Below are 12,560 nucleotides of genomic sequence, written 5' to 3'. Positions count from 1 at the left end.
AGGACCCATGCCTCCCTTCAGCTTCTTCTGCTGAGTGGGCTTGTGTCTTAATTTAATTTCCTCCCCTCAACTCCATCCCCTGATAGCACCAGAAGATGGCTTCCCCCCCCCCCAGCGGGCAGACAGCTTCCAACCTATCTTTGCCCTGCTTCCAGTCCTACCTCTTCATTAACAAACACTGCCAGTTCTAGTCCTTGCTAACACCTTGTACCACATCTTGGCATGAGCTCCGAACCTGGCCTGCCCCTCTTCTGCTACCCTCCCAGCCTAAGGTAAGCAGGTGGGAACTGGCAGTAGAGAAGGGGAAAGCCTCCAAGCAGAAGGAAGGGAGGGGAGGGGCTCTTAGCAGGGGGCAGGCAGAGTTATTTCCTCTAAGACACTCTCAACCCATCCTGCCTCCCAGCAGCCAGAAATAATTCCTCCTCCTTGCCACAGAGTCCCCTTGTGAACACCTAGCCCCTTAGGAAATTAGCCAGTCACTGGGTAACATCCACCTACAGATTAGCAAGATTCACAAGGGTTGATGCTTTCACTGTAAATTTTCAAGGAAAATTAGCATGGGGGTGGGGGGATTTGTTTTTAAGTCTCAAGATGCCCTTCACTTGAAAAAAAAGATTGTCTATTGTTTTTTTGTGGATTCCTGCCTGTGTGACTCAGGGTGCATCCATTTCCAATGAAGTACAGACACAGTAATTTCTTTTATGCACAGCTGCAGGTACGGTTGTAGCCTTCTAGAGATGAGATAAAACAGACCTATTTGAAGTCTCTCTCCGAAGGAATGCACAATATTAATTTGGCTGCCAGTCTAGAATAGGCCTTGTTCCTCTGAAAATGTCTAGTCATGTCACTGGCAAGGTTAGCAAAGAGAAAGCATGTATTTGCCCCATTTTCACATCTTCCACCTGCCTTATAGACAAATGCTGCACTGAACATCAGAATATGTGATAGTCAGTTGAGACAGATCAGTCAAGGGCAGATTTCAAAGCGTATCTTAGTTATTTTATTTGTACAGTGAACAAAAATGCTCCCCTCACAATTCAGTGTAGAAGTGTTATTTCCATTGTTCAAATGGGTAATTAAACAAAAAACCTATAATCCTGTAATTTTCATAACTCCTAATATAGATCCACTGCTTTGGACAAATCCTCTCTGTGGTCACTGTATATGTTTGGGTTAGTATGAAGTTGTTTTAACATTCAAGCTAGGGCAAAAGGGAACGTTAGTTGGACTGAAGTGCCATCAACACAATAGTAATGATCGTTTCTTTGGCTGCAATTAAAAAAAAAGTTCTAGTTTTGTGCTTCCTTGACTTCAGGAGAATTTTTCTCAGGGGGATGTACTTAGTTCAACAAATATGCCAGCAAGGGGGAGTGTTCAGGTTCATTGGGGGTGTGTGTGGGGGCAGGGGGTACAAGAGCACAAAAAGCAACTGGGCCTCCCGATTCTGGATTCAACAGAAATACTGCATAGCAGTGGATCCAGATTCAGAGATCAAAATTACAGGCAAGAAAACAAATTTTGCCTTTTTACCTGTGGCTCCATACAAATTTTTTTTAGCACAAAGGTCTCTCTGGGCTCTTGGTTGAATACTTGAGCAGGCAGTTCAGGGTGGAATTCCCCCCCTTGCAAATTCAAGACCACTGTTATTTGCTTAGTAGTTTGAATGTATTTGCATGAAGAGACATCTTAGCTGACTTAAGATGTAAAGCCCCATAACCTGTTCAAAAGCTGTTTCTTCATCTGAATTGAACAAGTTGCTGCTTTTGAATAAGACAGGGCTGTATTCTGAATGTCAACTAATCCCATTTCAAACTAGCAGTCATACTTGCACCAAATGTGTTTTTTATGGGGCAGATTCTTGGCTCTGCTCCCTTTTTGCTCCTCTGCCACAGAATGCAGATGGTCCCTTGGGTACCATTGCCAGCAGGTTCATGTTAGAGCCTTCCTAGGCAATTCTAACCAGTAAACAGGGCTAAGCAGAGCATCAGGCAGCCAACACCAAATTCCCGATAATCCCCTTTCTTTGCTGCACTCTGCCAAATGTGGACACAGCAAAGAATCTGACCCTTGTGTCAGTTGCAGGAATGAGCCCCAAGTTTCTGTTCAACTTGGTCAAATGGCTAAGCTTGTGAAAGTCTTCCTCATGTTCATCAGTAGCAAGGGGGTGAATGTGGGGGCTCTCCTTTGGAGTTGCAATGAAATCATGTGTTAGATACATATATTTTCATGATTTCAGTCTCCTGGGAATTACAGGCAAGATTCTATTAATATTCAAGATGAAGCTGATAGGGATATCCCTGCCTTTAAAGTGGGGAAAGTATTTTGGGGTTGGGATTTCATATGTTGGAAGCTATGGGCTAGAGCTTCTACCTGTGGTGCTAATGCAAGTATTCAGATCTAGTATCCAGATTTATGGTTGGTTTACCCAGCATCTCTCTCATAATAACAATAACACTGACAGCAAGAATACCATTGGCTGTGTTAATGCCATCCCATTTCTGTTGCTGTTTATACTTGCTTTTGGGCAACAGGGAAAATACTTATATAAAACAAGGCTCTGAAATATCTTTCCCATCTCCCACAGATACACAGTCTACTTTGGTACATATTGGCTTTTCCCCCTCTTCTTCACCCAGACCTGTTTAAGCAATTTAGCCCTGGCTTGTTTAAAGGTCATGTTCTCTCAGACTGCAGCTTTCAGGAAATGTCCTTTGCAGTTTCCTGACCTACACATTCTTGCTGCTGTATCCCCCGTTCTGTTATATAATGGCAGAACTCTTCATCGTAGTGACACTTCAGAGTTTCAGAAAAGGGTTTCACATACTGTTCAAAGGCGTTAGCAAATGTCTCTTTCTCAGACCCACACATTCTTATATCCTGCAGAAGATTAGAATCAAGTGTTCGATGCCTGAATGCTTCCATGTATGTGCAAAGGAGCAGGCAGGGGATGGATGCCAGAAGCCCCAGTGGTCAGAAATACTTTGAAGTTCTCCTTGGCGGTGGGGCACATCTCTCATCAACATGTAATTGCTTCATTGTGTATATTTGCATTGTTGAATGTCATCTTACATGTAAGAAAGCCGTTAGAATTCAGGGCTGCGATGGTACTAGCATAATTTTTCCCCATTGTCTCAATGAGGATGGAATTCATTACAGTACCAAAAAAACTGGTTCCCAGGTAGTTCCATTTTAGACAGTTTTATATAATGATGCTGAATTGTGCTGGATCAGAAACAGTTGTTCCTACACTGTATGAATCATACAGTGCCTTCACGGCATGGATGCAACTTCCATTGATCTCCACGAGCTGTGGCAGGTCAGCCACAATATATGGCACTTGTACGCCAAATTGTAGCTGCTGAAGCTCTTTGATTTGTGTTCCTACAAGTTAAACTGCCATAATTGTAGACTTCTACAAAGATCCATATGAGGTTCGTATGGTGTATGGGCTGATTAGTTATCAAAAACAGAAAAAGCCTGGTAGTTTCCTGTTCCAGTTCTTTTTGACACGCTAGTGCAGTGGCTTCTGTCACTTCCAGTGTGTAAAGGTTCCATATTCAAAACCTTTTAAGTTTCACGGCTTTCCACACAGGCAGTGTTACATGCAAGAATATTTGCATATATTAAAGCAATGTAAACTTAATCCTCCAAATGAATCTAACACTCCGTGATAGATGGGGGATTTTTATTAAGGCGGCTCTCTAGGAGATCCTTACTGGGACACCAACCTCACACAGGCCGCAATCCTGCAGACTGCAAGGTGCTAAAAGATAAAGCTTAAAAGCTGTGCTGAATTGGGGCCTGAGCACTCAAAACCATGTAGGAATGAGCCCTTTTTTTGGAACCAGCCTGAAATCCTGGCCTTCCACTGATACAAGTAGGGTTTCACGGGGGTATAAAGGAGAGCAGAAGCCATTCCAGGGTCTCAGAGATGGATGTGCCTCCCTGAATGATAATCCGTGATTTAATCAAAAAAGTGTTTTCTTCATCCCATTTGTTGCAATGAGAAATTGTTCACATCTGGACATGGTGAATTAAACTGTTCAGCATTGTTGGCTACAGTATTGTAAACCCCTGCTTGATTTTTTTTTCCCCTCATAAACAAATGGTATTTCAGATATTCATTCTCAGGAAATAGTTCTGCTATAAATAAAGTTGCAAAGCTGAGCAGGAAAAGGAGTCAGGATTATGAAGCCAGAGGTTGATCTGATTTTATTAAACATATTTTGGCAAAAAGCAATACATTATCTCAGATTTTTTTCCACTGACACCTTCTCCCCCAGTTTCTCGCTAGTAAATACACCTGCCTACTCCCTGAAGTGGAACCACATGAACATTTAGACCATTTATCTAACACCAGGTTCATTCCAGTGCCTCCCTGCAGAGCTGGGAAAAGCCATGTCAAACAGCAGACTTTCCTTGGCATGCCCAGATTAGCGAATATATTGAATGGTTTGGCCCAACCACAGAGACTACACCGTATGTAATAAACCTTCACAGTGTTTTTATCTGCTTTGGCATGAAGCAGATTTGAAAGTATCCCTTGTTTTGCAATATCATGGAATCAATGTACAGCACTGCATAGACACTCCTTTTCCTCCTATACAAGTAGCCCCTGGGACTTCCAGAACATCAGACACTTGTTGTGTCTCTTTGCAAGTAACTCCTAGCATTTCAAAGTGTCCCTTAACTTTTGAATGTGAGGTGGTAATAACAAATTGAAGAAGTTTTGCTGAATTTTCATTTTGCTTCATGCCCACAGATATCACCCCGGTGACAACAACCCTGAGCAGAGTGGGTGCTATCGCCATTGCGTGGATGAGAACATTGAAAGGAGAAACCACTATTTGGATCTTGCAGGAATAGAAAACTATACATCAAAATTTGGACCAGGTAATATAGGGATTGATTTTTCAGACTTTTGTCCCAGTTCCGTCTTCAGCTACATGGGCTGAATTGGGCCCACTGAATTTAGAAATAATGAGCATGTTGTGTGATTGATCCATCGCTATTTACTGGAGATGGGCTCGGAGAGCACTGTTCAGATCCAGTTTATTAGGTTTAGAGGGGGGCAAAATCAGGGCTAGGCTTCGGATGATGCAGGCCACATCTGAGCTGGAACCAGAAAATAGTTGCTTTCAGATTTTGGGATCCAATCCAGAACCAACACCCCCAGATTCAAAGGGATTTGGATTGCAGTTTTGCCCTGCCTCTGTGTTTTACTGTACTAGATGTCATCATTTTGATACAAGCTAGACTGATGTCCAAGAAGGAGAGTTTGTCAGAATAGAGAAAGTGTCAGGGCTGGGGCATGGGTAGGTTGTCCTAAGGGATGGCATTGGTTGCAAGCCAAGTGTCCAGGGCCAAGGAGCCAATTACCAAGAATCAGGCCAAATTGGAACACTTGGAGATAAGAATCAAGAGACAAACCAGAGGATAGGGATCAAGCGTGAGCTATCAAGAATCTAGGGAGGCCACTTGTCCAGTTTTGAACTGGACAGTCTTCTTTTGGGGTGGTTTGTCCCCTGTCTGGTTTTGTCCAGTATTAGACAGGGGATGCCATTTTTAAGACCATGCCACTCTTCCCCCTACAATGTGACCTTGAACTCACCATGCGTGCAAGGTCACAGCAGTGGGAGCAGGGTGGCATGCACTTAGAGATGATCCCCACAGACACACCCACACCCTATGCAAGGTCACCCGGCAGAGGTGGGGGTCACACAAGCAGAGGCAGACCCATGCCATTCCCAGAAGTACTGGAATGTTTGGAATTCTGGGAACATGTGAGTGACCATCCTACATGAGTCAGGACACAAGGAGGTCAGGATCAGAAGGCCAGAACAGGTAAACAGGAGAGCAGCAGTCCATGGCAAGGTGAAGCCCATTTGTACAGCCATCTTCCTGTTCTCTTCTGTGGCCCAATCAGGAACCGTGGCACTCACCCAATCAGAGCATAGGGGTGGGGCTTGTGTCCTACTTCAGTTTCCTGGACCTGTGGTCCCAGCTGCTGTCTCTGAGCTTGCCAGGTGGAGGATTGGAGTCCCATCACCCACAGGGCCTGACAATAAGGCCTTCTTTAAAAAAATATTTTCATTTGATAGTATTTAATAATAGGATTGTGACAGGGCCCTCTGGCTCCTGCCTCTGCTCCTGTTCACAAACTGCTCAGAGACCCTCGTGCTGGTCAAACATCTTGTGTAGTTTATTTACAATATGGGGTCCCACCATCTTCATACTATATACAGCTCTGCTCTAACTGTCCTAGGGAGTCCCCAGCTCCTGCAACAAGCAGCAAAGGGTAATCTCTCTCCTCTCCCTGTTTCCTGCTTTTCTGCCTTTTACTTCTATTTCTGTTTTCCTATTTGTGCCTATTTGTAACCTCTGCCTAATGGCTTAGTTAGCCTGCCAGTTCTGCTCCCCCCACAAATTAGGCACAGCTCTGTTTCACCAGCTCCATTCTGTATTGTTTGAGTGGAGCTGCCATGACCAGAGTGCTGGCTCAACTCTTCTTGCCTAGCACTCTGTCACAAAGACTTATACAACTTTTTCTAAACAGCTACGGGTATAATTATGTTCACTTCCCGAGGAAAATTCCACTCTGCCAATAAACTTAACCTTGCCAAAGGCATGCCGCTAATTAAAATTTGAAATATTAGATGACTAACTCAGTTTGTTCTTTTCTAGGATCTCCTCCAGCCGCTCAGAAATATGACCCACCAAATAGAGTTGTGAATCAGACTAGATCCCGCTCTCATGAACCTGAAATCTTCCATGCCCACCATAGGAAATCTCAAGTGGTGGACCCCAGCCACATCAATTTGGCTGATGCCTCATACGCCAAGATTGCAGAAATACAACAAAGGCTGCGCAATCAGGACTCAAACAAGCACTTTGTTAGGTCTCCCAAGGTCCAGAGCAAAAGTGTAGCCTCTGTTCACCCTGGAAGGGCAGTAAGGAATAAACCTCTTCAAGGGGCATCCATGCCAATGGCTTCCCCAACTGCACGGGTGGGCCAGAATCTTCCTTACCTCCCCATGCAGTCCCAGCAGGCTCACAAGAAACATAAGCAGAGGGCAAAGGAGAATCATCACATGTGCAAAACCTTACATTCTCCGGGGACAGTTGTGGAAAAAGAGCAGGTGAGAGACCTGCCCACAGTCATTTTGTATGAAGGCCAAGTTGGACAAATGATCCAGAGACATGAACACCATCACCACCATGAGCACCACCACCACTATCATCACTTCTACCAGACATAAAACCGATTCCACCAACATCCTCCAGGAATCCCCCCATATGAAGGAAATGCCTTCCTGTGACTTCAGACTAAGGCATTATTATGATTAATATTATTGTTACTCCGTTAATATTCAGCTAGCGTATATTTTAGAAATTATATGAAACCATTGAAACTTACACTATTTATATGTTGTGAAACTGTATAGCTTACTTAACAACTTATTGATATTGGTTTTTAAGTGGCTTGTAAAACAGCAAACAGCCATAGCTTTCTGAGCTGTGATTTAATGCAGGTCATCAACGCACTTCCTTTACAAGTACTTCCTTCATTGTATTAGAAAAAGATACTTCAAACAACACTGCAGACATCTAGCTTACCAGTCTGCCATATGTCGGCTTATTGCACACAAGCCTTTTATCAGGGGAGCAATGTTCGAAGGTTTGGACTCCGGAAATACTCAGAATAACAGAAAATACAAACAGCTGCTACCTCTAGTATTATTCAAATTTTCTTTTCTTTTTATTGATTGTAATGTGCTACAAGGGGATTTTAATATACTGCATTCATGTAGCCTGTTTGTGTTGTACTTTCACATCTTTTCAAGCTATCTTAATAATTACAAGGAAATATTAGCTATATTTGTCAACAGAGCTACATTTTACAACTGATACTTTTTTTTTCCCTTCAAGGTTCTTTACTGACTCAAGTCCAGTCTGTTAGATATTGAGTAGTATTTAAATATACTTCATTTTTTCTTTTATTTACTCTCCATTCTGCATTGGGAAACCATCTTAGAGGAAAGAAAAGAGGTGGATGTGAAATGGGTTTTTTCAAAACCATCACTAAATCTTAATGCTTGGGCCATAACTAACATTCATTGTTTTGTTTTGTTTTTAATCCACAATTCTTTGTTTTGAGAAAGAATTGGAGGAAAATATACTTTCTCACTTTAAATGTTGGCAAATATATATAAAAATATAAATAGATAAATATATATATATATATATACACACACACTCTCAGGTACATTTTCTTGTGTTTTAGAAATCTGTGGTTTGAATATTAACATTATTTTTTTCTTACAGCAGTGACTTTTTAGGTATGTTATAAAACACATAACCCCTGGCATTTTCTTGATGCCTGCAATTTGTGTTTCCCCAGCAGCTACAGCTTTGCTCTGCTCCTTTTTTAAAGACAATTCCACATGTAAAGAACGCTGCTCAGTCATTCAGGCCTCTACCACTCTTTTCATATCAAAGGGCTTCCATTCCACAAAGTAAAATGAGGCTAGACCTATGAGACCATTATTGGCTGCTGAGAAATTTAAAGGTCAAATGCAATTGGAAAACAGTGTGACAAAAAAGTCAGTAAATCTGAGTTTTGCTTTCTCTGAGGCTCAGATTTGTAGTACATTTGTACAGTGCAGGCAAAAGTGACTAAATAGCAACTGCTCCATTTCTTTTGGAACTAAAAAATAGAGTTCTGATCACATAAAAATGTAACTGTTCTATCAAACATATTTGCTTTTGGTTTTAGTTTCTTTTAATTATTTGTGTGTTTTGTCTACAATGTATAGTGTGAAATGTTACTATCTCCCATTTTTAAGGGCCCTTTATGAATAGGGCATGTTTTGTTGCAACTACAGTCTTGATCAGTTCAAGATGGGAGATTTTCCTGCTGCTGAGCATTAAAACTGTTAGAAGGATACTGTCCTAGGGAAGAACACAGAGACATCAGCATTTAAAGAAAACAATATTGAAAGCCTTGCCTGCTTGTGGAATTGGAGAGAAATCACTGCTTGTGGGCAATTAGTTCCATCTCATTTCTCCCCAAACCAGCAGTTGTTTAGACTTATTGTCCCTTTTAAAAATCTGGTTTATTTTAATTTCTTTTTTAGACGTCGACATTGTGTTCTGTTAAACCTAGCAAAATGTTTTAAAGTGTGTTTGATCTGTGTGACAACTATACTGTTCTGTTTATTTTTTAAATTCCTAAGTCCAAAAATATTTATATGCAGAATTTTCTGTATTGAAAATATGAAAAGGCCACAAATTTGGTTAGTTACCACTGAGTTGTTCTAGTCTAAGCCTATTTTGCTGCTTGTGTATCATTCTTTTTCAATGTATATATAATTATGGACTGCAAAAAAAGGCATTTACATGTCTAGTAGAAGGAATAAGCTTATTTATATTATAGTGTTAACAAAGTCTGATGTATTCAAGTGACTTATGTTATACCGCATGCAAACACACAAGTGTACATTCCATCTGAAAAGGGATGCCACGCTATCTGTTCCTGAGATGTAAGTGATGCTGTTCTCTTTTCAGCAGAGTCTTTGCCAGCATTCTGCAATGTTAACAAAAGGAAAATTGTTGATTTTTTAAAAATACACAGATCATTGCTGGCCAAAATATTGGAAATCTAGAATATATTCAGCTTCAAGCAGGGGCTTGGGAGAGGGAGGAATGTAGAATGGGCAAGAATTGCTCTAAACCCCAAAGATATTCTGCCAGAAAAGATAACATCAGTAGTAACAAACTCCCATCTAATCTAAACATGTCCCAAGTTAATACCAATGAAAGTGGACTCTTAGAACAGTGAATCACAATTGATCATAAGCCACAACTTTTAACCTGATTTATTGTTTGATATCTAAAAGATAGACTCTGCTTTGCTTATATTCTGTGAAGTACAAATGAATTTTAATAACCTGGCATCCCCACCCAAAAATTTGCACCAGCCACATACGAACATACAGTAGCTCAATACCATGTTGCATTTGTGTTACACGCATCAAGTGTGAATAACGGCTTATGCAGCTCAGGTTCTTTTCACAGAACCCTAAGTTTCCGTATCTTTTAAAAATGTTTGCTTTTCAGTATTTTGTATAGTAAATATAGATGGTTTTGACTAAATGCTTTATTTATTTAATAGCAAAAACTGTGCCAAGAGAAACTCCTGTTAATTAAAGTTTTACTAGTTCAGAAAATAACTTTTTGGGGGTCTTTTTTGTGGATTTCAGTGGCTTGCTGCCAGTGCCTACAGATCAGGGAATCGCACTGATGGAAGGGCCCCCGTTACCGTTAATGGGAACAGCGTTGGGCCATAGAGAATGGAGTGTGCATGCTTGGGTTTATATTTAAAATATTTAGCCTCGACATTCAAATTTCCTATCTCCTACAAATTTCAGGCATGCAAATTCTGAAAACAAAAGAAGCTCAATGTTCTTGTCACTCCTTTGCTTAATAAAAAGTAAAAGAAGCTAAGAAAATATCAAATCTCATCTTAGTCCATTGAACGCCTGTTGATTTTGATGTGACCAAGATTTCATGCCAAGTATGGGATTAGAATCTCCACCATGCAGACAAATCTTTTCAGTATCTACTTTTCTGCTTCCTTCTTTTGATGGTTTTGGGAGTGATTAATAATTTTAAATTAAATTTATAGGAAAACCAGGCTCATAATTTTATTAAGAACAATAATAGTGCTTAGTACTTCATTAGAGCATTTCATCAGAGGTTCTTAAAGTGCTTTGCCAACAAGCCTCACAACATCCGAACATCTTCCAGGCACAAACAAACGTAAGGCCAAATTCTTCCCTCAGATGCTGATGTACAGCTCTCACTGGCATGCTGGCAGAGCAGACCCTTTAGGAAAAAAATAAACAGGAAACCATATAATCTTTGACTCCGTGACAGACTTGCTACCTTAATGATCGCTAGTGAAGGGCACAGCAGGATGTTAATAGAAAAAACTCCTGAACAAGAACAAAAGCATTTCGGGTCACTTTAAGAAATATCCATTGCTGTAAATTAAATAGTGTATGCCTCATAGTGGACACTCAGACAAAAATAATAATTTTGACACATTAGAAGTTAAGACACGGGTAACCCTTTTACTCAAGGACTTGTCTATTGCCATGCACACACAGTAAATGCCTAATATCATCCACAGATAGCTGTGCACCTCCCTGGTTTACTGAGAGCCATATTTCATCCATTGTTCCAAAGAAATGGGGAAGTGACATCACCATGGCTTTGTCTACACTGGGAAAATGCATTGTTAGAAAACATGTTAGCTAACATGATATTAAATATTATTTAGTCCATAGTGTAGACACACATAGTCAGAAATGTGCTAGTTGGTCATGGTTAACCCAAAGGGAGTCTCTAGAGTTAATCAAGACCAAAAATTACATTTTCATGTCTACACTGGATGCGAAGTCATATTTAACATCAGTTAACATTAGTTAACGCACATTCCAATATAATGCAATATTCCAGTATAGACATGGCCAGGGATTTCTGATGGGTATAATAGGGCCCTTTGAGTTTATACACATATTGCTAGTAAAATGACTGCTTTCCTTGTGGGGAGGAGAGGGTCTTTGGAGTGCACCCAAACACAAACCAGTTTGAAAATCCCTTGCATAAAAGCAATTTGGAGAGAAAACAAATTGAATTTACTTTCTGGGATTAGATTTCCCAGCTTCTCCATTGCTCCTAGCTACAACACCCAGGCTTGATTTATCATGTGATGATTTTTTCTCTGCAGAATTTTATCTCTGATGAATTAATTTGACATGGGAAGGGTATCTGTGTCTTTCTGCTTTCCATACCTGGTTTAGGTGGTCAGAGAATTGGAGCTAGACTGGACTGGACACCAGATAAGTGAAATAACTAAATTGATATTTGTGCAGTAGATATTAAATTGTATCTCGTGTGTGGTTTGGATCATGGTTATTAAATAATGTCAATCATGCTCTAATCTTTTTATATTTCCAGCTAATTCATTTCTACTGAACTAAATAATGGTGATTATTTGTATTAGATATATTCATTTATTTGTTTTAGATAAAAGGATTTATGAGATACATGGATGGATTATTGTGCGGGGGAAGGAAGAGAGATTGGGAAGCAATGCATAGGGAGATCTTAGAGGGAACAAGAGTAGATTTAACCAGAGGGGGAAAAAAGATGGAAGGAAAGGAAAGTATTTTCTGAAGACTATTGTATCCACAGTATCTTACTGAACGTTGTATGTTACAATGTGTATGGCTCATAGTTATAATAATACCTAAGTCTTACATAATGACAGGTTTCAGAGTAGCAGCCGTGTTAGTCTGTATTCGCAAAAAGAAAAGGAGTACTTGTGGCACCTTAGAGACTAACAAATTTATTTGAGCATACTGTAGCTCACGAAAGCTTATGCTCAAATACATTTGTTAGTCTCTAAGGTGCCTCAAGTCTTACATAGCATTTTTCATCAGTTGATCTCAAAGTACTTTACAAAGGTGCTAAGTATCATTATCCCTAGTTTA

At 40.4% G+C, this 12,560-nt stretch overlaps 1 protein-coding gene across 2 annotated transcripts in view; it reads left to right on the top strand.

The window, feature by feature from the left end:
- The window catches only part of NKD1 (NKD inhibitor of WNT signaling pathway 1), a 158,448-nt gene extending 148,231 nt beyond the window's left edge, over nt 1–10,217 (top strand). For both annotated transcript variants that reach the window (XM_038368969.2, XM_038368968.2), the window contains 2 exons: nt 4,763–4,893; nt 6,685–10,217. In XM_038368969.2, the coding sequence (XP_038224897.1) occupies nt 4,763–4,893; nt 6,685–7,259 (706 nt within the window). In that variant the 3' untranslated portion in view covers nt 7,260–10,217. The remainder of the gene's footprint in view (nt 1–4,762; nt 4,894–6,684) is intronic.
- The last annotated feature ends 2,343 nt before the right edge of the window (nt 10,218–12,560 follow it).

The sequence above is a fragment of the Dermochelys coriacea genome, chromosome 12, assembly GCF_009764565.3.
Source record: "Dermochelys coriacea isolate rDerCor1 chromosome 12, rDerCor1.pri.v4, whole genome shotgun sequence".
Lineage (NCBI taxonomy): Eukaryota > Metazoa > Chordata > Testudines > Dermochelyidae > Dermochelys > Dermochelys coriacea.
This window is presented reverse-complemented; position numbering and strand designations above follow the sequence as displayed.